Here is a 26,362-nt window from a genome sequence, read left to right on the forward strand (position 1 = left end):
AGGCTGGGGCGCTGCTGTGACGTGGCATGGAGCAGGCTGTGGCGCTGCTGTGACGTGGCATGGAGCAGGCTGGGCGCTGCTGTGACGTGGCATGGAGCAGGCTGAGGTGCTGCTGTGAAGTGGCATGGAGCAAAAGATGGCGCTAGCTCAGCGACCATGACTAGGAACTCTGGCTCGGCGGCGGCCATGTCGTGAAACTCTGGCTCGGCGGCGGCCATGTCGTGAAACTCTGGCTCGGCGGTGGCCATGTCGTGGAACTCTGGCTCGGCGGCGGCCATGTCGTGGAACTCTGGCTCGGCGGCCGCCCCCCCCACAGTGAACGTGGAACCAATGATCTGTAGGGCGAGGTCGATATATTGAGCCAGGGTGAGGGAACTGCGACTGCCAGGCATCAGGAGGAGACCAAAGCAAAAAATGTCTTTGAGGGCGACCTCATTAAAGTTCACCTGGCTGGCCAAATCGCAGAACTCCACAACATAATCCTCCAGGGGATGATTCCCCTGACGTAGCCGTATGAGTCGAACTGCTGGGTTCACAGTCGGTCAAGTATTCTGTAACGAGTGCGCTGGCTGCTGGCAATGATGAAGACGATGACGAAGTGTAGAGAACTCAAGTGCAGTTTATTATATAAGTGAAATCCAAAAACCCTAACCATAAATGTGATCTAACAAAAACTTGAACTTGACATAAACTAGACTTGACTATGGCTTGACTTGACAACAAAGTTACATTCACATCTACATTCATTCAATACTTGACAAAAACACAATGGAAAACATGAGGCTTAAATACAAGACATGGGAGAACATAAACCAATGAACAGACAGAACTGATAACAAGCTAATTAAACAATAAACCAATGAAAACATGACACATGAACATGGAGGGAAAACATGAAATCACATGACAAGGTATCTCATGACATGAAACAGGAACTAAACTTTTCAAAATAAAAGACATGAATCAACAAAATACACATGACACTAGTCATAAGCGCTGTGTTTCTGGAACGTAGTTTAAAACGTTGAAAAATCCGTCTCGAGACACCTGCAGTTTGTTGTGCTTGGTCCACAGCTGTCTTCGAGTGCAAAAGCGCATCTGTGGACTGCTGTGCTGATACTCACTGGATTAACGAGGCGTGTTGCATGTACAGCTGGAGCTGACTGCCCCCTACTGCCACGGCAAAGTGATACTTCAAGCTTGAATTGCACCTATGGTAGGAACATCCCTCATTACGGAATTTGCGTACGCATCGGGGGTATGAGCACGTTTGTTTTTTGCACTAAAGTAACGCTACTACTTAGAAGACAGCCCTACTTAGAACAGAACACTAAGGAGCAAGGCATTTAAGAATTTAAAAGCAGAAATTTAAAGGTTATATTTTTCTTAAGGAAATTAATGTTCCGAACAAAATTATTGGATATAAATTGCCCTTTTAGGGGTGGGTTGACTGTCCTAGGTGGATGAACTTCACTGGATGAGCTTTACTAATGTAATTCTTATGGGGTGGAGTTTGCGCCATATAAACAATGTTTTGCGAATAGATACATCATGTTCCTTTCTGGTATTCATGTGCATATCATGAAGTTATTTCGAAATATTGGATATAACTTTGGATAAACAAGGTTAGCTAGCAATTTTATCACACTAGTCTAATGTAAAGATGTACACTGGCAGACAAAAGTTGGGAATAATGTACAGATTTGGCTCTTATGGAAAGCAATTGGTACTTTTATTCACCAAAGTGGCATTCAACTGATCACAGTGTATAGTCAGGACATTAATAACGTGAAAAATTACTATTACAATTTGAAACTTAAACTACTTCAGAGTTCTCATCAACAAATCCTCCACGTGCAGCAATGACAGCTTTGCAGATCCTTGACATTCTAGCTGTCAGTTTGTCCAGATACTCAGGTGACATTTCACCCCACACTTCCTGTAGCACTTGCCATAGATGTGGCTGTCTTGTCGGACACTTCTCACACACCTTACAGTCTAGCTAATCCCACAAAAGCTCAATGGGGTTAAGATCCATAACACTCTTTTCCAATTATCTGTTGTCCAATGTCTGTTTCTTTGCCCACTCTAACCTTTTCTTTTTGTTTTTCTGTTTCAAAAGTGTTTTTCTTTGCAATTCTTCCCATAAGGCCTGCAGTCTTCTCTTTACTGTTGTACATGAAACTGGTGTTGAGCGGGTAGAATTCAATGAAGCTGTCAGCTGAGGACATGTGAGGTGTCTATTTCTCAAATTAGAGACTCTGATGTACTTATCCTCTTGTTTAGTTGTACATCTGGCCTTCCACATCTCTTTCTGTCCTTGTCAGAGACAGTTGTCCTTTGTCTTTGAAGACTGTAGTGTACACCTTTGAATGAAATCTTCAGTTTTTTTGGCAATTTCAAGCATTGTATAGCCTTCATTCCTCAAAACAACGATTGACTGATGAGTTTCTAGAGAAATCTGTTTCTTTTTTGCCATTTTTGTCCAATATTGACCTTAAGACATGCCAGTCTATTGCATACTGTGGCAACTCAAAAACAAACACAAAGACAATGTTAAGCTTCATTTAATGAACCAAATAGCTTTCAACTGTGTTTGATATAATGACAAGTGATTTTCTAGTACCAAATGATCAATTTAGCATGATTACTCAAGGATAAGGTGTTGGAGTGATGGCTGCTGGAAATGGGGCCTGTCTAGATTTGATCAAAAATGATTTTTTTCAAATAGTGATGGTGCTGTTTTTTTACATCAGTAATGTCCTGACTGTACTTTGTGATCAGTTGAATGCCACTTTGGTGAATTAAAGTACCAATTTCCTTCCGAAACAGCGAAATCTGTACATTATTCCAAACTTTTGGCCGCCAGTGTGTAATGTTTAATTATTATGGCTATACTTTTAAAACAGTGTGTATTTTAATGTTTATTCAGGTACTGGGCCTTGCCCCATAGACTTCTATTGTTCGTGCAATACTGTAAACATGATTTCTGGTTTTTTTTTTTTTTTTTTTTTTTTATAAACTGGGATGAGGGATGAAATGATTTTCTGTGGTAATTCATATCAACATGTCCAGGATGCTGTCAATAGAGCTAACAGTAACTTGTATTGAACACGAAACATTCCTTAAAATGTAAGTTTATGATGTAATATTTATTTTAAGAACCCATGATATTAAAATGAGTGTTTTGAAGTCCATGTGTGCTAGTTTAGAAGACATCTATATGCAAACATAGTCCTAAAAGATGACAAAATAAACCTTTAGCAGAGATACGCCTTTTAAATTTATATTCTTTCACTATTCAGGAAAATGTAGCGAAAATATTTATAACTTATCTTGGACTACACAGATTGTCCAGTCAAATGTTCTCTAGAATGAGAATGCCCCTCCCATTTATACCACCTGCAAATGACTAGCAAGTAGTAAATGATGGGCAAAATTCAGAATAGCATACTGTTTGCAGAAAACAAATAATGCTATTCATTTCATTTCATTTATTTTAATTTCAGCATATATACGTTTTATTTATACAATCAACGCAGCATAATTCTTTTTTTAAATGGACGAAAAGGAATAGGCTAATGCCAAAGCTTATTATGCCTACCCTTTTTACCTCTCTTTATTTTATATTTTATATTTAAATATTTCCATTTACAGTCCATTTCACAAATCATCAGAAAAAAAAAAAAACCCAAAGAAAATATAAAAGAAAAAAATAAGGGCAAGCTGGCTATAAAACTTCTATAAATTTAACTTCACCCTAACAAATCTGTCCCATTCCATGTCTCAATTGAACATACATCAACACAGGCTCATCAAGCCATTTAACAGGGTCTTTAAATTCCTCTTCAGTGTAGCAAACATAGTAAATTATGGGTGTCAAGAATTCTTAAAAAATTATCTTTGAACCTTGCCCCTCACTGGTACACTTTTTATTTAAAGACATATCTTAATCCAGAGCGAGAGAAGAGGGTGCAAAGGCTTAACCCTGATCTCCAGTGAGCAGTGCCTTTAGATTCTCTTTATTTATCATTATCATCTGCCCGCATTTCACAACTCGTCCTGAAACTGCATCATTTGACACGCTTCTGCACTGTTCACATCAAAACTTTCTGCAGAAAGAGGCTTAATCCACCTTATCTGAAGCCCTGTCAGAGCAGTGAGGCGAGAGCCAAATCAAACAGACAGGCAGGGTCACCCAGGAGAGAGCGCCAGATAGAAAGCTTCTCAGATGCGTGTATGATCATTAATTGACTGCAAGAGCTGGGGGGGGGGGGTGCTCATGCTGGGGGCTTAGCCTGCTCGTGGGGTGGGGTGGGGTGGGGTGGAATTTTGGTGAAAGGTCTAGGCTGGTAACCAGAAGGTTGTAGGTTTAAACCCCACAAGGGTTGATTCATGAACATCACCTTTGCGCCCTTGATCAAGGCCCTTAGGCTACTCTTAAGGGATTGTACCTGTAATAAGTGTACTTTCGCTTTGGAGAAAAGTATCTGCTCAATGTCTACTTGTAATCAACCGATATATATTGCTGAAATGATGCAGAATTAACATAGCTACCAGATGACAACTCAGAGATTTTGCTCCTTGGACTCAGGAAAAACAAATCGTTGCAATGGCGACTCATAAAGGCAAAAAGGATAAATGTGCAAGCAGCTTTAGTGTTGATAGTTAATCACCACATTAAATCACATCAATACAAATACAATGCAAAACATTGAAGAACAAAGTACACCAGTTGACATGGCTTTTATAAAATGACATATCAAACAGATATATGATGAGGTAGCTACTTAGAGTAACTTCCTTTAACTGTTGAAGCTGCTCCCATTTTGGTTGATATCACGTGGTCACAATGGTCACAACGGTCAGTTTGAGAAGTCAGAGCTTTCATAAAATACAGAGTTTCCAACTTGTAATTGCAGAATGGACAAGGACATTAAACATGTAACTATGGTAGGGCTGCACAATTCAAAAAAACAAAAAAAAAACAAAAAAAACAATCGAGATTACAATTACGGCTGTTGCAATTAACTAATCGTGAAAAGGGTCGTGAAAACTCCTACATTTTTTGCAACATTGTGCATTTGAAACAGTGTTCATGTTCACAGTGTTCATTGTGCGCATTAAATGCAATGATGAATCAGAGTGTTTAGATGAGTCTAGGCCCAGACAGAATATCAAGTTTTTTGGCATTTTTTTGTGTTGATTTTATTACAAAATCTATACAAATTTTGCAGAATTAATTTAAACATGGTAAAATGTTTTTACATTTTGAGAGTACTAAACTATTAATGGCTGCTGAAGATATTATTAGCCAAATTAGCTAAAATATTTAACAAACAAACACAGGGGGCAGGGAATGTGTGGAAATATGAATTCTGCAGAATTCTGCGTGCACTGATTTATTAATCTATTAATCAAAATTAATAATCATATTACAATGTCAAGGGAATTAATCGCTAAATATGATTTTTGTCATACAAGCGCAGCCCTGAATTAAAGTAATTCCAACATGGGGGCCTGGGTAGCTCAGCGGATAAAGACGCTGACTACCACCCCTGGAGTCGCAAGTTCAAATCCAGGGCGTGCTGAGTGACTTCAGCCAAGTCTCCTAAGCAACCAAATTGGCCCGGTTGCTAGGGAGGGTAGAGTCACATGGGGTAACCTCCTCGTGGTCGCTATAATGTGGTTCTCGCTCTCGGTGGGGAGCGTGGTGAGTTGTGCATGGATGCCGCAGAGAATAGCGTGAAGCCTCCACACGCGCTACTTCTCCACGGTAACACACTCAAAAAGCCACGTGATAAGATGTGTGGATTGACGGTCTCAGATGCGGAGGCAACTGAGATTTGTCCTCCGCCACCCGGATTGAGGCGAGTCACTATGCCAACAGGAGGACCTAGAGCGCATTGGGAATTGGCCGTTCCAAATTGAGGAGAAAAGGCGAGAAAAAAAAAGTAATTCCGACATGACATAAACGCAGCATTATTTTACACAATATTTACTCAAAATACTTTACAATTTTGAAAAAATGTATCATTCATAAAATAATAGTTCACTACTTCTAACTGCCCTATGCTTGGATGAGACATTTATAGTGTAATAACAGAAACATTGTGAGCTGTTGTTTGGATGACAACTGTAATATTCTGGTTTCTACAGGGGAGCTAAAAATGACAGATGAAACAGGAGAGAGGAGGATTCAATCTTGTCAGGCGCTTCTTCTGGGCACCACATGGGGTCCTTTCCCTGGGAAGATTGAGATGACCACAGGAGGAAGTGACAAGGTGGGTGTTTTGATTTGCTTTGATTCTTGTGGGTAAATGAAAAACTTTTTGAGAAAATATCCAGGCAAAATGTGCATATGACAACCTGATAGTCCCAGCACACTTACAATTATTGCTGCCTGTTCTCCAGAGATGTTCCTGCTTAGTTTGGAAGTTGCAATTTGACGTGATGTGCGCTCAAGTGATTGTGGTTGGAAAAATGGACATGCTGTGCAATTTAATCCTTCTTTCTCTCTTCTTCACTTACGGGCAAATTTAATGCGACAAAATGAACAGTAAAAGATGTGCATCAGATGCTTTATTAAAGCAGAAAGTCACAAGAGGCCATGCAGTACAGTGCAATTAATTCCAACATGACTTCAAGGCAGGATAAGTCCAACGACAATCTATATTAAAGAAATATATATATATATAATATATATATATATATATATATATATATATATATATATATATATATATATATATATATATCAAGATCTTTTTAATATGTAAATTGTTTTTCCTTAACATTTAAATGAAGACTTAAATTAAGTGCTTAAGTCTGCTGCTTTTCAGATTATGCCCATGAGAAAAAGGCACCAGTAATCTCACTTGTCTCCTTTAGAGTTACAGAAGACATCTCCATAATGCCTCAAAATGTTCTCTAATTTTGGCTAGATCCAAAGTTTTTTTTCATCTAATTTCTTCTAAGGAATTTTAAGAGTAACATCTAAGACAAAGTTGATACTAAACTGATACTTAACATAACTTAGAACTCCATTAAAGGAATAGTTTACACCAAAAATTCTCTCATCATTTACTCACCCTCATGCTATCCCAGATGTTCTTGTCTTTCTTTCTTCTGCAGAACACAAATGAAGGTTTTTAGAAGAATATTTCAGCTCTGTAGGTCCATACAATGCAAGTGAATGGTGACCAGAACTTTGAAACTCCAAAAAGCACATAAAGACAGCATAAAAGTAATCCAGAAGACTCTAGTGTTTAAATCCATGTCTTCTGAAGCGATATGATAGGTGTGGGGGAGAAACCGATCAATATTTAAGTCCTTTTTTTTTTTTTAACAATAAATTCTCCTCTCTGCCCAGTAGGTGGCGATATGCACGAAGAATGCGAGTTGCCAAAAACAAAAGAAGAAAAATATGAAAGTGAATGTGGAGATTTATAGTAAAAAAAAGGACTTAAGTATTGATCTGTTTCTCACACACACTTATCACTTCTGAAGACATGGATTAAATCACTGGAGTCTTATGGATTACTTTTATGCTGCCTTTATGTACGTTTTGGACCTTAAAGTTCTGATCACCATTCACTTGCATTGCATAGACCTACAGAGCTGAAATATTCTTCTACAAATCTTCATTTGTGTTCAGCGGAAGAAAGAAAGTCATACACATCTGGGATGGCATGAGGGTGTGTTAATGATGAGAGAAATCTCATTTTTGGGTGAACTATTCCTTTAAGTCTTGTGAGCTATGGAAGAGTTACGTCTGAGCAATAAGATCTTCCACTTGGTTGTGCTATTGTGATTTTAGCTATGAAAAAAATAATAATTTTGACATGCTTTACAGTTAAAGCGTACTGTGGGTAATCGATAACAGGAAGACTACAGACAGAGACAGGATGTGCAGATGAAGCAATGGAGCAAAGTTGCATGTTTTGTGTCCATTTTGAGGCCTTGAAGGTGGTGTTGTGTTCTGGAGTGTGTTTGAGAGAGAGTGTGAGTGTGTGTGTGTGTGTCAGGGGTAATCTGTGCACGTGGCAGGTTTACCCTGTGAAGCAGACTGGTATCGCAGGCCCATTGTTGTTGCTCCTGTCAGAGCGGGAGAGGCCGATGGAGCCTGTGCTGGCCTGATAAGAGAAAAGAGGATTCAGCTGAGAGAGACACAAACACACACACACAGAAAGAGAGAAAATGACTCAAGGAGAGTGGAGTGCTGTGTACAGTCTGTCTTTTACTTGAAGTATTCCCACACAGTCAGATCCACACAAACCACTCTCTCTCTCTGTCTGCGGCTGAATTCTCAAGGTGAAGACATTATATGCACTGTAAGTGAGAACACAGGTAGCAGGTATACTGTGAACCATGCATACAGACCCTTTTTTATTTTTTGCTGTTCATTTTCAGGTTTCATCACCATAATAAAGTCAGGTTTATGCAGCTTTGTTAGGTTAGTTATTTGAATTTCTAACAAAAATGTTTCAGCTAAATTTATCAAGTGGCAGTTAATTGGATCAAGAAAAACAGATATTATTGGGTTTAAATATTTTTTCCCACACAGAAGTGAAAGTTATTACACTTTGATGAAAGGTTATGAAAAATTATTTTGTGCAACGATTTTGTGCTCTTTAATGTTTCAAAGAAACACCCACAATGCAGAACACTCTTGAATCTTCATGCTCTGCAGGTGTAAGTGAACTCAGTGAAACTCTCTTCTCCAGCTCCTCTCCTCTCCAGCTCCTTACCTTTCCTTTACAGATTCTTTCCTTTCTTTTGCTTTACAGTTTCTTTTCTTTCATTTCCTTTCTCTCCAACTCTTTTCCTTTAATTTCCTTTCCTCCTCTCCAGGTCTTTCCTTTCCAACTCTTTTATTTTCCCTTCCTTTCCTTTCCTTTCATCTCCTCTCCTCTCCTCTCCAACTCTTTCCTTTCCTTCCCAAATCCTCTCCTCTCCTCTCCAACTCTTTCCTTTACCTTCCTTTCCTTTCCTACCCAACTCTTTTCATTTCCCTTTCTTTCCTCTCCTCTCCAACTCTTTCCTTTCCTACCCAACTCTTTTCCTTTCCCTTTCTTTCCTCTCCTCTCCAACTCTTTCCTTTCCTTTCCAACTCTTTTCCTTTCCTCTCCTCTCCTCTCCTCTCCTCTCCAACTCTTTCCTTACATTTCCAACTCTTTTCCTTTCCTTTCCTCTCCTCTTCTTTCCTCTCCTTTCCAACTCTTTTCCTTTCCTCTCCTCTCCTCTCCTCTCCAACTCTTTCCTTTCATTTCCAACTCTTTTCCTTTCCTCTCCTCTCCAACTCTTTCCTTTCCTACCCAACTCTTTTCCTTTCCCTTTCTTTCCTCTCCTCTCCAACTCTTTCCTTTCCTTTCCAACTCTTTTCCTTTCCTCTCCTCTCCTCTCCTCTCCTCTCCAACTCTTTCCTTTCATTTCCAACTCTTTTCCTTTCCTCTCCTCTCCAACTCTTTCCTTTCCTTCCCAAATCCTCTCCTCTCCTCTCCAACTCTTTCCTTTACCTTCCTTTCCTTTCCTACCCAACTCTTTTCCTTTCCCTTTCTTTCCTCTCCTCTCCAACTCTTTTCCTTTCCCTTTCTTTCCTCTCCTCTCCAACTCTTTCCTTTCCTTTCCAACTCTTTTCCTTTCCTCTCCTCTCCTCTCCTCTCCAACTCTTTCCTTTCATTTCCAACTCTTTTCCTTTCCTCTCCTCTCCAACTCTTTCCTTTCCTACCCAACTCTTTTCCTTTCCCTTTCTTTCCTCTCCTCTCCAACTCTTTCCTTTCCTTTCCAACTCTTTTCCTTTCCTCTCCTCTCCTCTCCTCTCCAACTCTTTCCTTTCATTTCCAACTCTTTTCCTTTCCTCTCCTCTCCAACTCTTTCCTTTCCTTCCCAAATCCTCTCCTCTCCTCTCCAACTCTTTCCTTTACCTTCCTTTCCTTTCCTACCCAACTCTTTTCCTTTCCCTTTCTTTCCTCTCCTCTCCAATCTCTTTCCTCTTCCCTTTCCAACTCTTTCCTTTCCTTTCCTCTCCTCTCCTCTCCTCTCCTCTCCTCTCCAACTCTTTCCTTTCATTTCCAACTCTTTTCCTTTCCTCTCCTCTCCAACTCTTTCCTTTCCTACCCAACTCTTTTCCTTTCCCTTTCTTTCCTCTCCTCTCCAACTCTTTCCTTTCCTTTCCAACTCTTTTCCTTTCCTCTCCTCTCCTCTCCTCTCCAACTCTTTCCTTTCATTTCCAACTCTTTTCCTTTCCTCTCCTCTCCAACTCTTTCCTTTCCTTCCCAAATCCTCTCCTCTCCTCTCCAACTCTTTCCTTTACCTTCCTTTCCTTTCCTACCCAACTCTTTTCCTTTCCCTTTCTTTCCTCTCCTCTCCAACTCTTTTCCTTTCCCTTTCTTTCCTCTCCTCTCCAACTCTTTCCTTTCCTTTCCAACTCTTTTCCTTTCCTCTCCTCTCCTCTCCTCTCCAACTCTTTCCTTTCATTTCCAACTCTTTTCCTTTCCTCTCCTCTCCAACTCTTTCCTTTCCTACCCAACTCTTTTCCTTTCCCTTTCTTTCCTCTCCTCTCCAACTCTTTCCTTTCCTTTCCAACTCTTTTCCTTTCCTCTCCTCTCCTCTCCTCTCCAACTCTTTCCTTTCATTTCCAACTCTTTTCCTTTCCTCTCCTCTCCAACTCTTTCCTTTCCTTCCCAAATCCTCTCCTCTCCTCTCCAACTCTTTCCTTTACCTTCCTTTCCTTTCCTACCCAACTCTTTTCCTTTCCCTTTCTTTCCTCTCCTCTCCAACTCTTTCCTTTCCTTTCCAACTCTTTTCCTCTCCTCTCCTCTCCAACTCTTTCCTTTCATTTCCAACTCTTTTCCTTTCCTCTCCTCTCCAACTCTTTCCTTTCCTTCCCAAATCCTCTCCTCTCCTCTCCAACTCTTTCCTTTACCTTCCTTTCCTTTCCTCTTCAACTCTTTCCTTTCCTACCCAACTCTTTTCCTTTCCCTTTCTTTCCTCTCCTCTCCAACTCTTTCCTTTCCTTTCCAACTCTTTTCTTTTCCTCTCCTCTCCTCTCCTCTCCTCTCCAACTCTTTCCTTTCATTTCCAACTCTTTTCCTTTCCTCTCCTCTCCTTTCCTCTCCAACTCTTTCCTTTCCTTTCCAACTCTTTTCCTTTCCCTTTCTTTCCTCTCCTCTCCAACTCTTTCCTTTCCTTTCCTCTCCTCTCCTCTCCAACTCTTTCCTTTCATTTCCAACTCTTTTCCTTTCCTCTCTCCTCTCCTTTCCTCTCCAACTCTTTCCTTTCCTACCCAACTCTTTTCCTTTCCCTTTCTTTCCTCTCCTCTCCATCTCTTTCCTTTCCTTTCCAACTCTTTTCTTTTCCTTTCCTCTCCTCTCCTTTCCTCTCCAACTCTTTCCTTTCCTACCCAACTCTTTTCCTTTCCCTTTCTTTCCTCTCCAACTCTTTCCTTTCATTTCCAACTCTTTTCCTTTCCTCTCCTCTCCAACTCTTTCCTTCCCAACTCCTCTCTTCTCCAACTCTTTCCTTTACCTTCCTTTCCTTTCCTCTCCTCTCCAACTCTTTCCTTTCCTACCCAACTCTTTTCCTCTCCTCTCCAACTCTTTCCTTTCCTTTCCAACTTTTTTCCTTTCCTTTCCTCTCCAACTCTTTCCTTTCCTACCCAACTCTTTTCCTTTCCCTTTCTTTCCTCTCCTCTCCAACTCTTTCCTTTCCTTTCCAACTCTTTTCCTTTCCTCTCCTCTCCTCTCCAACTCTTTTCCTTTCCTTTCCTCTCCTCTCCTTTCCTCTCCAACTCTTTCCTTTCCTACCCAACTCTTTTCCTTTCCCTTTCTTTCCTCTCCTCTCCAACTCTTTCCTTTCCTTTCCAACTCTTTTCCTTTCCTCTCCTCTCCAACTCTTTCCTTTCATTTCCAACTCTTTTCCTTTCCTTTCCTCTCCTCTCCTTTCCTCTCCAACTCTTTCCTTTCCTACCCAACTCTTTTCCTTTCCCTTTCTTTCCTCTCCTCTCCAACTCTTTCCTTTCCTTTCCAACTCTTTTCCTTTCCACTCCTCTCCTCTCCAACTCTTTCCTTTCATTTCCAACTCTTTTCCTTTCCTTTCCTCTGCTCTCCTTTCCTCTTCAACTCTTTCCTTTCCTACCCAACTCTTTTCCTTTCCCTTTCTTTCCTCTCCTCTCCAACTCTTTCCTTTCCCTTTCTTTCCTCTGCTCTCCAACTCTTTCCTTTCCTTTCCAACTCTTTTCCTCTCCTCTCTCCAGCTCTTTCCTTTCATTTCCAATTCTTTTCCTTTCCTCTCCAACTCTTTCCTTTCCTTCCCAACTCCTCTCCTCTCCAACTCTTTTCCTTTCCTTTCCTTTCCTCTCCTCTCCAACTCTTTCCTTTCCTACCCAACTCTTTTCCTCTCCTCTCCAACTCTTTCCTTTCCTTTCCTTTCCAACTCTTTTCCTTTCCTCTCCTCTCCTCTCCAACTCTTTCCTTTCATTTCCAACTCTTTTCCTTTCCTCTCCTCTCCTTTCCATTCCCTTCTCATTCTATCTTCTCCTCTCATTAATTTTCCTCTCATCTCATCTAATCTCATCTCATCTCCAACTCTTTTCCTTTTCATTTCCTTTCCTCCATTATCTTCTCATTCTTTCCTTTCCTTCTCTCTTCTCATTCTATCTTCTCCTCTCATTCATTCTCCTCTCCTCTCCTGTCTGACTCCTTTCTTTTCCTTTCCTTTCCTTTGCTTTTCAACAGTTTTCCTTTGCTTTCCAGTTCCTTCCCTTTCTTATCTATTCTTTCCTTTCCTCTCCAACTTGTTTGCTTTCCTTTCTTGTCCTCTCCTCTTCCATTCTCTTCTCATTCTTTCCTTATCTTCTCTCTTCTCCTGTCATCTCATTTCACTCTTCCTGTATGTGAACAATCGCGGCAATTGTGTCGTTTACTCCTCCAAAATAATATTAGGAAAAATATTGGAGACAATGATACTTTACTGTAAATTAAACATATCTGAAAACTCTATTACATCTGAGCTATGAAAGAGCAAACACTGAGCAATAAAATGTTCGTCTGTATGTCTACCTCTCCTTAAATGGCAAATCCCTGTCAAATCCTCTCTGTCTGGGGTTGACCAGCCAGCTGGAAGATGATTCAGCAAAAATGCAGATTTGGCCAGAGAGAGACAGAGCATGCTCCTGGAATGATAAACGCACTGATAACAGTTTGAGAGTCTGTAGAGTGTTTGGTCCCCTCTCCTTCCAGAAGGCATGATGCTGTTTTACAGCTGGATGTATTCCGAAACCCACAGGTAGCTTACATCATATCCACTTCCCCTCAGGTCACCTGACAGAGTTTCAGATAGAGGCTAATCTGCATTAAAATATAGTAACTCCAAAATGTATTTGGACACTTAAGTCTCACTTAAAATGTATGAATGGCATTGCATTAGATAACAATATCAAACCTAGTGAAAGTTATTGTAAAGGAAGATGTCACAAGCACACTTTTCACAGAAAGATGTTTGTTAGGTTTAAATAATAAAAAAGATATACTGCATAAAGTAGTTGGCACTTTCTGGTTGTCAAATGTTAGTGGAACATGTTCATATTTAATGTGATGAACTCCACCTGGTTACTCTCCTAGGATTCCTGTATAAACACGAGAGGAATGAATTCATACAGCCACTAAAAATGACCTTGACACCAGCTGTTTAAAATTCATTGCAGAAATGGTTCAGAAAAGTGAAGTTAGTTTTGAGAAATGCTCTAGCGTCATTTGTTTATAGTTGACTTTTATTTTGATAGTTTATGTAATGCAGTGACATTTTTGTTGTACAGAAATAACACAATTTAACTTGAGATTATGAATCCAACCTTCTGTCCATCCTTTTGAAACCCAATTCGGCTCTTTAAATTCCCCATGCAGTGGTCTCAGGAAGCTGTGATGTTGGTGATAGAGCGGCACAATGTGTCTAAAGATCAGTGCTCAACATTCCGCTTCTTCTGTCTCCAAGTCACAGCGCTCTATTCTGGATTCCAAACGTCCCAAAGGATGAGATCAGATCAGGTGCAACATTCAGAGGCTCTCTAACAATACAGCCATTCACAGGGCGGACGGAGACAGGGTGTGACCTGTTCGACACCCATTTCACACAAACATACACACACACCTTGAGATCTTGCTTTGAAATGGCCTTTGAGAACGGCGAATTGAGAGCACATGGTTGAGATTGTTTAAACATGTTTTCTAAGACCCACAGTCCATTTACTGACTTTGTTCTTTACGCAACTTCTGGTGGTCCATGTGTACAGTTTTTTATTTTTTTTTATTTTTATTTTTTACCAGTAAACCAGGAAACAAAGTCATGTTAACAGGTGGGCATGGGTAAAAATATCAATTGCCCGATGCATCACTATCTTTATTTGAACAATCCCGATATTGATTCTTAAATCCCAAGAATGATGTGAGTAAATCACTTGCATAATCCACCAAATTTTGCACTATGCAACTAAAATGGTCTGTGATTAGCCAATGGATGGTACATTTTTAGATTTCACTTGCCAGTGATTGAGAAGTATTGTGGCAAAGAAGTTCAGCACAAAGATCCTTTCACTGCGTGTTGAGAGTAAATATTTGGTTTGACTCGTTCAGTGTAATGTGTGTCCAAAGACGAAATCCATGCAATCGCAATTGTCATTGAATAATCTGTCTTTTAATACTCTTTCTGTTCTTTACTGTAGTTGTTGATCAAAAACAATGAAAACAGAAACAGTTAATTCTAATCACACATAGCACTAATGCGGTAAAGAAGCCATTCGACTCCAAATGGCAAATCAATGTAAATACTTGCAAAAAGTAAAAATCGTGAAATTTGTAACAATATATATATATATATATGCAATATATTATATGCAATTTAAGACATCATATTTGTAATACATGGATTTGTACATTTTTAAAAAGCTAAAATGTGACCAAAATGATATACCAAAGTTTGGTAAGTTAGGGGTATCAAATCTTTGAAAAATAAAGGCACTCAGTAGAAAGTAAACTAGATATTAATGTGCAGAACAGTATATTCCCTTTATTATTTAGTTATGTCTGTGAAATATTCAGTGCTTATTAATTTTGGATGTATAGAAATTCTGATGCACATTTTTGCATTTCTGTACAGCCAATTGCATACAGACACTGCTATGCGATCAATTTAATGCATCTCTCCATGCCCATTATTTTGGTATCAACAATTAAAAAAAATTGGTTAGTCAATTTAGTTGCTGGTCTTTTAGTTGCATCCACTTCCTGCCTAAGTGAGCAGTTCTTGGGCGAAAACAACTGCAGAAGTCAAGTCAAAAGTCTTGCTATCAGCAACTACAATGCAGTCATTGTGATGATAAACGTGAGAGTATGTTTTCTGTTGCAGGTTTCGCTGGTACTGAGCGGAGGTCCCCACTGGCTGATGAATATGATGTGGGTCAGTGCAGAGTATGGCAAGAGCAACTGTGCAGTTTACAGCAAAGGTGAGAATTTATTCTTGGAGCCTATCAATGTCTTTTTCATGGTCTGTTGTATAGCTTGACAGAACCCCATGAAGTGGTTTGGTGAACTTTGGTTTTCTTTCTTGTTTTGATATATTTTCTATTGAAACTGGAAGTTGGGGTGGAACATTTCAATGGGCTTGTCCTTTTTTAAATGGCCAATAGCTATGCGACAGTTTATGTCAAGCCACGATTTGCTTCTATCCATTGCTAGTCAATGGCAAGAAGATAAAGACTGTAAATTTGAAATGCGTACATCTGCTAAAAGTTTATTTCATCACCTTTTAGGAGTACACTAGCATATCAAATGGGCTAAAACCACAAAGCTTTGATTTTGATTTCATGGGGTCTTTAAAACCCTCTGCGTCTTGACTGTACAGAAAATCTGAAAAACGATGAGCCCCTTTCCAAGATAACAACCAATTCCCCATTTTTACTAAAAGAACTAAAACTGCAGTAATAACTTGCCATTCCACGAGCATATACTCGTGTTTAAAGAGCAGAAAGATAACTCTTTGTTGGCTGCACTCTCCCTCTCCTCGACTAAAAGTGATATTTCCCTAAAGTGCTCCAATTTTTTATTATCTGCTGGGGCTTAATTGATTAATCTACTTACAGTACATGTGTAAGTTCCACAGAGAACAATCCCTACTCCATTCTGCAAAAAGACTTGAAGAAATGAAAGACTTTAAAGACCTTTATCGCACTAATCTGAGAACACAGAGAAATGGAATAATGGCTCAACATCTCCAGCAATGTCAAATTCTATTATCAGTGTATTCAAACAGCATCGCCTCCCCTGGAGGAGTCGTCTTCCGCCAGCGAGCGGCACAGGAATTGTGTTTAATTAAAAGACAATGCTGATGAGCTGAAGGGCTTTCAACTGAGAAGTTATTAAGAATGTGAAAAGAGACGGGATCGATTAGGCCAGGCCGTCGGATATCTTCTAAACTCTCTGGCGTACTGTACCCAAGCAGATAGCAAAGTTAGCTTTTCCAATGCTGGTCACATCAATGGATTTTAGTGGGTTTGATATTTATATGTGTATTACAAGGCCGTAGCCACATATTCTGGATTGGGGGACCAAATGTAGTAGTTTAAAGGAATGTTCCGGGTTCAATACAAGTTAAGCTCAATCAAAAGTATTTGTGGCATAATATTGATTACCACAAAAAAATTATTTTGACTTGTCCCTCCTTTTCTTTAAAAAAGCAAAAATCTGGGTTACAGTGAGGCACTTACAATGGAAGTGAATGGGGGCCAATTTTTGAACGTTAAAATATTGACTTTCAAAAGTATAGCCACAAGACATAAACAATATGCATATAAACATGATTTTAGTGTGATAAAATCACTTACTATAAACACTTACATTTACTGTAAATTTATAGCCAATTTTACAAATTCATTGCCATGACGATGTAATGTCAAACAACCCTAAAATGATTGTAAAAATTACAATTTAAACTACTTTACAGCTCAAATAATAATGAGTTTTAACAGAAGTATTAATGTAAGTGCTTTTATAAAATTATAAGCTTCACATTTCTGCCTTTTAGACCCTCCAAAATTTGGCCCCTACAGTCTCACTGTAACCACTGTAAATATTTTTTCGAAATAGTTTTTTGTGATAATCAACATCATGCCACAAATGCTGTCGATTGAGCTTAACTTGTATTAAACTCCAAATATTCCTTTAAGGCTTTTTATTTATTTTTTAGGATGCCTCAATTGCTTGGTTTGAACCTGAATTCATGTCTTCTTTTTTTTTTTTTTTTTTTTGCATTGTAGAATTTGATTCCCAAATCATAGATTAGTTTGTCTTCAGTGTGAGTACTATTGTGAGCGGCTACATAGTAGTTTGGTAGAAACTCAGAAGAAGAAGCCAGCTTTACTGTTTTACTCATGTTTTTGTAAATTCTTTTTTGTACATGAACTACCGATTTACGTCTTCCATGGATGCATTGCAAGAGATCAATGAATGCTTGCTGCTTGAAGAAGGCAATTTTTGTAGATACATGCATTGTACCAACGGTGTAATCAAATATTCAAGATTGAAAATGATTGAATGAAAATGTGTACAGTGTAATCTCAAGTTCAAATCAGATGGCTGCTCTGCAGTCGATGTTTATTGTGCAGGTCTCAGAAATCTGAGCTTGTCAAGAGTAACATTAAATAAGATCTTATATCATACACATTTGACACTTTTTGAAATGTCTATGCTAATGTTTAAAACCTTTCGACTGAGATGTACTGAACATGTGTGCAAAAACAGGTTTTACTCACTCCTCAAGCAGGCGAGCAGTGTGTGAGGTGAGGGAGGGGTGAGATTATTTCTTTTTAGAAATTTTTTAGAAGTGAATGCAAGTCAACTGCAACAACCACAGACTGTTGTACAGGGCTGTGTAGGGCAGGGATATCATCGAAATGATTTCACTGACGATATATCTTGATGATTTTAATGCACATTTTGCAGTATTTGGACACTTGTTTTCCTAAAGAGCACATCATTAGACTAATTTCACGATCCTTCAGTGCTGCACAATTAATCAAAATAACATCAAAATTGTGATATAGTCATATGTGAATATTAAACTGCAAAATGCTGTGATAAAATAAAATTAATAGCCTACATGGTCTGTTTGTGCTTCAGAGTGAACAGGTGACGCACTGTTCTGCGTGCAGTAATAATAATAATAATAATAGTATTATTAATAATAATAATAATAATAATAATAATAATAAAATTAAAATAAATAATATTATGAATTATACAAGGCATATTTGCTATATGGAAAGTATAGAGTTACATTTAAAAAACATATTTTTCATTTAGTTTTGATCTATTTCCGGCTTAAGCTATGCCCACATCCAATTATATTAAAATACGGATAATTTTGCAAGTGCAACAGATACAGATAATGGTTTTGCTGCACACACCTAACATACAGCATTCAAAATAAAGGCAAAGACATATTTTAGAAGTATTGCATATCCTTGTACAAGTAAGAAATAATTGATGACGGACAATTGAATTATTGAAAAATAAAGCATACCCCGTGGTGATAATGCGGTCACGACGCACAGCTAGTTGGTTGCTAGTTCGAAAGCGTCATTTTAGAACTAGCAACGAAGGCTTGCACTGCTTTACCGGAGCACTTAAGGCCGAAACATACTTCACGCAAGTACGCAAACACTGACGCGAGTGCTTGGGACACGTGGTCCAATTGTACACGCATTACGTGCGCTCTTGCATTGCTAATGTGGTTACAAACCTCAGAACACAAGAGGGCAATAGATTTTTTTAGGCGTGACCACGAAACCGGTGTTGTGTCCAAAATCAGAAAAATGCTGCCTTCAGTGGCTATATACAGAGGCAGGATGAAAATAAGGTGCTTTTATTTATTTTTTTGGATTTTTCCCCTTTTTCTCCCAATTTGGAATGCCCAATTCCTAATGTGCTTTTAAGTCCTTGTGGTCGCGTAGTGATTCGCCTCAGTCCAGGTGGCGGAGGACGAATCCCAGTTGCCTCCGCGTCTGAGACCGTCAACCCGCGCATCTTATCACGTGGCTTGTTGAGTGCATTGCCACGGAGACATAGCACGTGTGGAGGCTTCATGCCATCCACCACGGCAACCGTGCTCAACTCACCACGCGTCCCCCCCGAGAACGAACCACATTATAGCGACCACGAGGAGGTTACCCCGTGTGACTCTACCCTCCCTAGCAACTGGGCCAATTTGGTTGCTTAGGAGACCTGGCTGGAGTCACTCAGCACGCCCTGGGATTCGAACTAGCGAGCTAGTGAACTCCAGGGGTGGTACTAACCAGGCCCCCAAATAAGGTGCTTTTCAAACTGTTCGGAGACCAGTTTCCTTAAGAATTCCATTCATTCAAAACAGCTGTCAGTTAAGCCATTAACTGATTAGGCAGCAAGTCAGCTGCCTACGTTTTCGGATGCAGCCCGGATGTGGTAGATGAGTCGATAGTTGAGGAGTGGGGAAGAGACATGGAGAAAAAACAAGTTCGTTTGAATGGACAGGGGACAAAAAGTCGTATTTATATTTCGAAAAGATTCAACTCAAATTGCTGCCTGAGTCCGCTATGACAGTTGTTGATTGAAAGAAGAAAATCAGCTCTAGCGCCCCTTGCGGCAATGCTGAGAATTCAGCGCTGACACATTTCACAGTGCAACGACACATGAAATCGAGCGTGCGTAGCAAGGTACGTCTGCATTCACATACTTGCGTAGTTTGGGCCTTTACAGTACTGGAGTAACAATGTTGTGTGTGTGTGTGAGTGAGAGATATAAAAAGAGAAACAGAGAGGTGAGAGATAGAAAAAGAGAAACAGAGAGATTGCGTATGGGATTACCTCTGTTTGTTGCAGCTCTCATCAGAATTAACATTGCTTTAAATTGCCAAGATGTAAGTTTAAGTGTACTTCTCAGCAGCAGCGAGTGTCGCTATTCTTGTATATAGCTTTTCTGTTGCTTTTCTGTTACCACCCCATGATAATTGTTGGATCATATTTGGCATCATATCTGTCATAACAGTTTTATTTTGATAATTAAAAACAGCCATTTGCAATCAGTGTTTGTGCGATTGCTCCATGAAAAATGTAAATCTACCAACAGCAGTGTGGGCCAAGTGGGTCTTCTTGGAGTAGGCATATTTTCATTGTTACTATCACAATTGAAATCAAATTCTGAGTTTGTTATGATCAATCAATCCTAATGGAAATTTAGAGAAGCTCAAATCTCCAATAATCTTTTGGAGGAGTTTCCACCCCACGCCATTGTTTCGGCATTTTTAGCCCTCGAATGCAGTTCTTTTCCGGGGTGCCAAAAGAACACGGAAGTGCCGTGAGCGAGCATTTGTTTGTAAACAGTAACTTCATCTACTGTATCATAGGAAAATTCTACTTCATCAATATATACCACAGTTTTAAGCAGACTCTGGGTCAATTTGCTGTTGCACACCAGAGTACAGAGCTTTTCACACCAAACGAATGAATCAAACTGACACAAAATAAACTTGGGTCCGCAGCAAAAGCTCTAGTGCACCCTAAGAATCAGCTATTGAAAAACCCATATTAGTTGACCTATCTAAACAAATTGGCAACAGTGTCGATAGCAGTAATGGGCCTGTGGTATGGTATGCTCTCGGTAACTGAATATGAGTTGAGTTCTTTGATATGAGATATTGTGGCTATTGCCGTCAGTGCATGGCTCATCACGTCTCATGCACCGATGAGTTCTTGCGAGGGGGGCAGTAAAATTCTTAAGCGTGTGTTTTATATGTGCTCGCTATCCTGTCAAAGGGCTTTTGGCTTATCTTGAGTGAATGTCGTGTCTGGAAATGTCAGGCACGAGCAGAGAGAATATATGAGATTATGAAGCTGCTGGATGTTGTCAGGGGGTTGTGATGCATCATAAATCCTGGTTTGATGGTAGTGGATGTCTGGATCAGGAGGGACACGGCTTAAGAACTGCAGAGACTCACAGCTCCGCCAGCCAACAGGAAAGGTTTATTCTGGTCATTAGATGATGTAGGCCTCATCTTTTGATGTATCATCTCCCTCTCTTGGACATTTGCTCTCTTCCCTTCATATTTCATGTTCTCTCTCTCTCTCTCTCTCTCTCTCTCTCTCTCTCTCTCTTTCTCTCTCTCTCTCTCTCTCTCTCTCTCTCGCTTTCTGTTTCATTTCTTGATGGACTGATATCTGACAGGCTTATGGCAGTTGGTGATGTGAAGGAGCTGCTCTGTTAAGGTGAATCTGGGGTCAACAGAATGAAAAAAATCCTGGCACACCACAGTAAGAGGAAACAGCAGTCGTTGATTTATCAGTTGATTTATCAGTTTCCTGGGATAGTACTGATGGATAGTAGCCAGAAAGCCATATGTATCTTTCGTAACGCTGGTTAAATGCATAGTGTGTCAGGAGAACTGAATGTTCCTCTGCTTAGAAAAGTAGTCCCAACTCAAAAGGACGATTTAGCCAACTTTACAGGTCGAGTAAAAAATATTTCTACTAAAGAATACATGTGCGGGCTTTAACAAAAATTCGAGCTTCACATTTCTGCTTTTAACTATTCTGGTACACTTGCCCCATAGACTTCCATTGTATGTGTATTGCTGTAAATGCATTTCACATTCGTTTTTACAAACTGAAGGACGAGTCCAACCTAAAATAATCCTTTAAAGAAATAGTTCACCCAATGTCCTTCAGCATTTCCTGCAGAATTCTGCTTTTGCAGAAGGGTGTGTGTGTGTGTTATATTATATTATATTACAGGTGCATCTCAATAAATTAGAATGTCATGGAAAAGTTCATTTATTTCAGTAATTCAACTCAAATTGTGAAACTCGTGTATTAAATAAATTCAATGCACACAGACTGAAGTAGTTTAAGTCTTTGGTTCTTTTAATTGTGATGATTTTGGCTCACATTTAACAAAAACCCACCAATTCACTATCTCAAAAAATTAGAATATGGTGACATGCCAATCAGCTAATCAACTCAAAACACCTGCAAAGGTTTCCTGAGCCTTCAAAATGGTCTCTCAGTTTGGTTCACTAGGCTACACAATCATGGGGAGGACTGCTGATCTGACAGTTGTCCAGAAGACAATCATTGACACCCTTCACAAGGAGGGTAAGCCACAAACATTGATTGCCAAAGAAGCTGGCTGTTCACAGAGTGCTGTATCCAAGCATGTTAACAGAAAGTTTAGTGGAAGGAAAAAGTGTTGAAGAAAAAGATGCACAACCAACCGAGAGAACCGCAGCCTTATGATTGTCCAGCAAAATCGATTCAAGAATTTGGGTGAACTTCACAAGGAATGGACTGAGGCTGGGGTCAAGGCATCAAGAGCCACCACACACAGACATGTCAAGGAATTTGGCTACAGTTGTCGTATTCCTCTTGTTAAGCCACTCCTGAACCACAGACAACGTCAGAGGCGTCTTACCTGGGCTAAGGAGAAGAAGAACTGGACTGTTGCCCAGTGTTCCAAAGTCCTCTTTTCAGATGAGAGCAAGTTTTGTATTTCATTTGGAAACCAAGTTCCTAGAGTCTGGAGGAAGGGTGGAGAAGCTCATAGCCCAAGTTGCTTGAAGTCTAGTGTTAAGTTTCCACAGTCTGTGATGATTTGGGGTGCAATGTCATCTGCTGGTGTTGGTCCATTGTGTTTTTTTGTAAAGCAAAGTCACTGCACCCGTTTACCAAGAAATTTTGGAGCACTTCATGCTTCCTTCTACTGACCAGCTTTTTAAAGATGCTGATTTCATTTTCCAGCAGGATTTGGCACCTGCCCACACTGCCAAAAGCACCAAAAGTTGGTTAAATGACCATGGTGTTGGTGTGCTTGACTGGCCAGCAAACTCACCAGACCTGAACCCCATAGAGAATCTATGGGGTATTGTCAAGAGGAAAATGAGAAACAAGAGACAAAAAAATGCAGATGAGCTGAAGGCCACTGTCAAAGAAACCTGGGCTTCCATACCACCTCAGCAGTGCCACAAACTGATCACCTCCATGCCACGCCGAATTGAGGCAGTAATTAAAGCAAAAGGAGCCCCTACCAAGTATTGAGTACATATACAGTAAATGAACATACTTTCCAGAAGGCCAACAATTCACTAAAAATGTTTTTTTTATTGGTCTTATGATGTATTCTAATTTTTTGAGATAGTGAATTGGTGGGTTTTTGTTAAATGTGAGCCAAAATCATCACAATTAAAAGAACCAAAGACTTAAACTTCTTCAGTCTGTGTGCATTGAATTTATTTAATACACGAGTTTCACAATTTTAGTTGAATTACTGAAATAAATGAACTTTTCCACGACATTCTAATTTATTGAGATGCACCTGTATATTATATTATATTGTAGTGTAGTGTAGTGTAGTGTAGTGTAGTGTAGTGTAGTGTCATGTCAAGTTATATTATATAATATTGTATTAATTTAATTATTGTTAAGTTAAGCTAAAAGTTAAGTTAAAAGTGAAGTGAAGTTATATATTGTATCGTATTAGGTTAAATTATATTATATTATATTAAGTTAAATTACATTATAATACATTTTTCACAAACCTTTGTATACACAAAACAATTGTTTGAGTCGGACATGAATGAAAGTCTTTGCAATCACCGAGTCAGATTTTAAAATGTGGATTCAGTTGGTACATACAGTAAAGGATTCGTCAGGCTGATTCAAACCGATAACTGATAACAAGATGAGATGTTTGGAGTGATTAATTCCAAAGATCTGGTTAGTAAGAGTCATTTGGAATAATTCATTTAAAGAACATTTTTGGAGATGTCAAGAAAAGAGTCCAAAAAATAGTCCATATAACTTATGAACTATATACTGAGTCTTCTGAAGCCATACAATAGCTTTGTGTAAGAAACAGACCAAAATTTAAGTCATTATTCACTGATAATCTTCCCCTCTGCTGAAGCTCAAAAATCTCATGTGCGTCAATATTCAGGATCACAAATAGTGCATCAATGCACTGTGCCAGGTTTGACATCATTGATGGCAAAACACAATTGGTTCTCTCTTGTTTCGTAAACGAACATCCCATGCAAGATTGAATGTGCGCAATGGAGAATACGATTTGGAAGCTGCAGCGGAGCAGAAGACTTTCAGTAAATCAACAGCCGTGGCCACAATAAACTGTAGTTGATTCTTGAAAATATATCTTTTTGTCTTGCATAAAACAAAACAACAGCATACAGGTTTAGAATGACTTGGGTGAATAAATAAGGACAGAATTTTTATTTTTGGGTCAACTGTTCCTTTAAAGACAAGAGTTGTTCTTGAGGTTCTGAACAAATAAAGTTTTTGAAACACCTTGTGTCTCTTGGTGCGGTGAGAGTGTTATGTCAGAGGAATTTCTGTTTGATTCTCACTGAAGACGAAGTCAACAGAGACAAAGTTTAAACTGAGTTTTCCTGAAACCAATCGGGAGTTTTGCTAGAAGGTAGAAGAGCAGAAGCATGTAATCCTCTTCCTAGTGAGGCGCTCGCTTGAGGGGTTTCTCTCCTCCCTTTCTCCCAATCTCTCCCTCCTTCCGTCCCTCTCACCCTCACTCCCGCTCTATCCCATTACCTGGAAAAAAGAAGAGGGTCCCAAGCCATAATACTGAATACCCCAAGACAAATGTACACATTTGATTTCATTTCACAGTAGCTGCAGTTGTTTTGTCAGCGGCACAGATCAAAGTCGCTCCAGCATGACTCTGTAGGTTGCTCTAGAGCAGTGGATCTCAACTGGTTTTGCATCGGGACCCAGATTTTACACTGGACATCAAGTGGCGACCCACCATATGATGTCAACAACAAAAAGAAGTTCTTTTCCCCCTTTTAAAAGTTGATGAGAATATTTATTTATATGATTATATGAGCCTTATATTAACTATCTAGTTTATTTCCTAATATCAGACATCATTCTACCACAACATAATGCTATTACACAGAAGGAAAACTTTATTTGTCCACAAGTCTTGGAGGTCCAGATTTTAATGCCCTTTATGTACTTGCCCTTATATTTACTGTGCAATTACATATAAGCACAAGTAAGACCATGGTGGCTCCTCATTACCATCGTCAGATCAATGTAGCTAGTCTTTCTAATAATAATATTAATATTAATAACAATAATAAATTATATTGTTTATAAAAAATAGTATAGATTCTACCTAATAGATTATTTAATATGAAACGATAACATTTTTGTCAAAATATCACAGTTACTGTTACTACTGTAAAATTGTGAGACAGTTTTGTAAGGGTGATGTGTAATTTAAAAAACAAACAACAACAACAACTTTATTTTGGCGCATAGCACAGTGTTGTCCTGTTTCACCTCACTGCTGTTCATAATGTCGGGTCTGCCTTTTTGAGAGGTATGACTTCATCCATAGCGATTTAAACTAGAACAATTCGACTTTAAACTGGTGTTGATGCGCGGCGGGCGTGCACGCCAGAGATACAGTAGATTAGAGCAGAACAGATCATTGGTGCGAGTTGTTCCGTTACACTCGTGCGAAAAAAAGAAAAAAAAAAGAAAGAAATTGCGTTGCAGATGAGAAGCCTTTTTGCGTGTAAAGCGTTGAACGCAAGATTATCATTACATTTTCCTCGGCAGTCCTAAATTTCTCATGGGCAGCCCCCGAACATTTTTCAATGTGGGAGAACCATGGCATTGTTCTTTCCCTGCCTTCCACGACCCAGTCTGAATAGACCTGCGACCCACCAGTTGAGAAACACTGCTATAGAGGGTCAAAATCGTCACTCGCCCGAGTGGCATAAATCTTCCCAGTTTGAGCAGAGTTAAGATCTACTGGGAGAAATAACAATGTGATTTGCATTGCATGTCAATCATTGACCATAATCCCTGGTGAGGCCCCAGCAGTGTCCTTAAAGCCGATGTTGCCACATCACCAGAGTTTACCTATTTTGTTTGTTTACTGATGTTTTTATTTTGTTTACATTTACATGTACTTTTGCTTTTACGTTTAACCATTTTGTTAAGTTTGTAAAGTTTACATTTACAGTTATGTTTTATGTTTACTTTTAACCATTATGTTAACGTTTACTGTTATGTTTACTAATTTTGCTAATGTTTAATTTTGTTGACCTTTACTTTACATTTACCCATTTTGTTAATTTTACATTCACTTTTATATTTATTATTACCTGTTTTGTTATATTTTAAATGTTTGTTTATCTTTGTTTACCTATTTTGTACAATTTAACTTTTACATTGATCTTTATCTTCTCCTGTTTTGTTAACATTTATGTTTAGAATTGTCTTTACATTTACCATCATGTTTAC

The 26,362-nt window shown here is 39.2% G+C and overlaps 1 protein-coding gene across 1 annotated transcript in view; it reads left to right on the top strand.

Moving 5' to 3' along the window:
- The window catches only part of LOC127420686 (zinc finger protein ZFPM2-like), an 89,155-nt gene that overhangs the window by 40,790 nt on the left and 22,003 nt on the right, over nucleotides 1-26,362 (top strand). Inside the window, exons 4-5 of the mRNA XM_051663150.1 lie at nucleotides 6,160-6,284; nucleotides 15,403-15,499. Coding sequence (XP_051519110.1) covers nucleotides 6,160-6,284; nucleotides 15,403-15,499 — 222 coding nt within the window. The remainder of the gene's footprint in view (nucleotides 1-6,159; nucleotides 6,285-15,402; nucleotides 15,500-26,362) is intronic.

The sequence above is a fragment of the Myxocyprinus asiaticus genome, chromosome 30, assembly GCF_019703515.2.
Source record: "Myxocyprinus asiaticus isolate MX2 ecotype Aquarium Trade chromosome 30, UBuf_Myxa_2, whole genome shotgun sequence".
Classification (NCBI taxonomy): Eukaryota; Metazoa; Chordata; class Actinopteri; order Cypriniformes; family Catostomidae; genus Myxocyprinus; species Myxocyprinus asiaticus.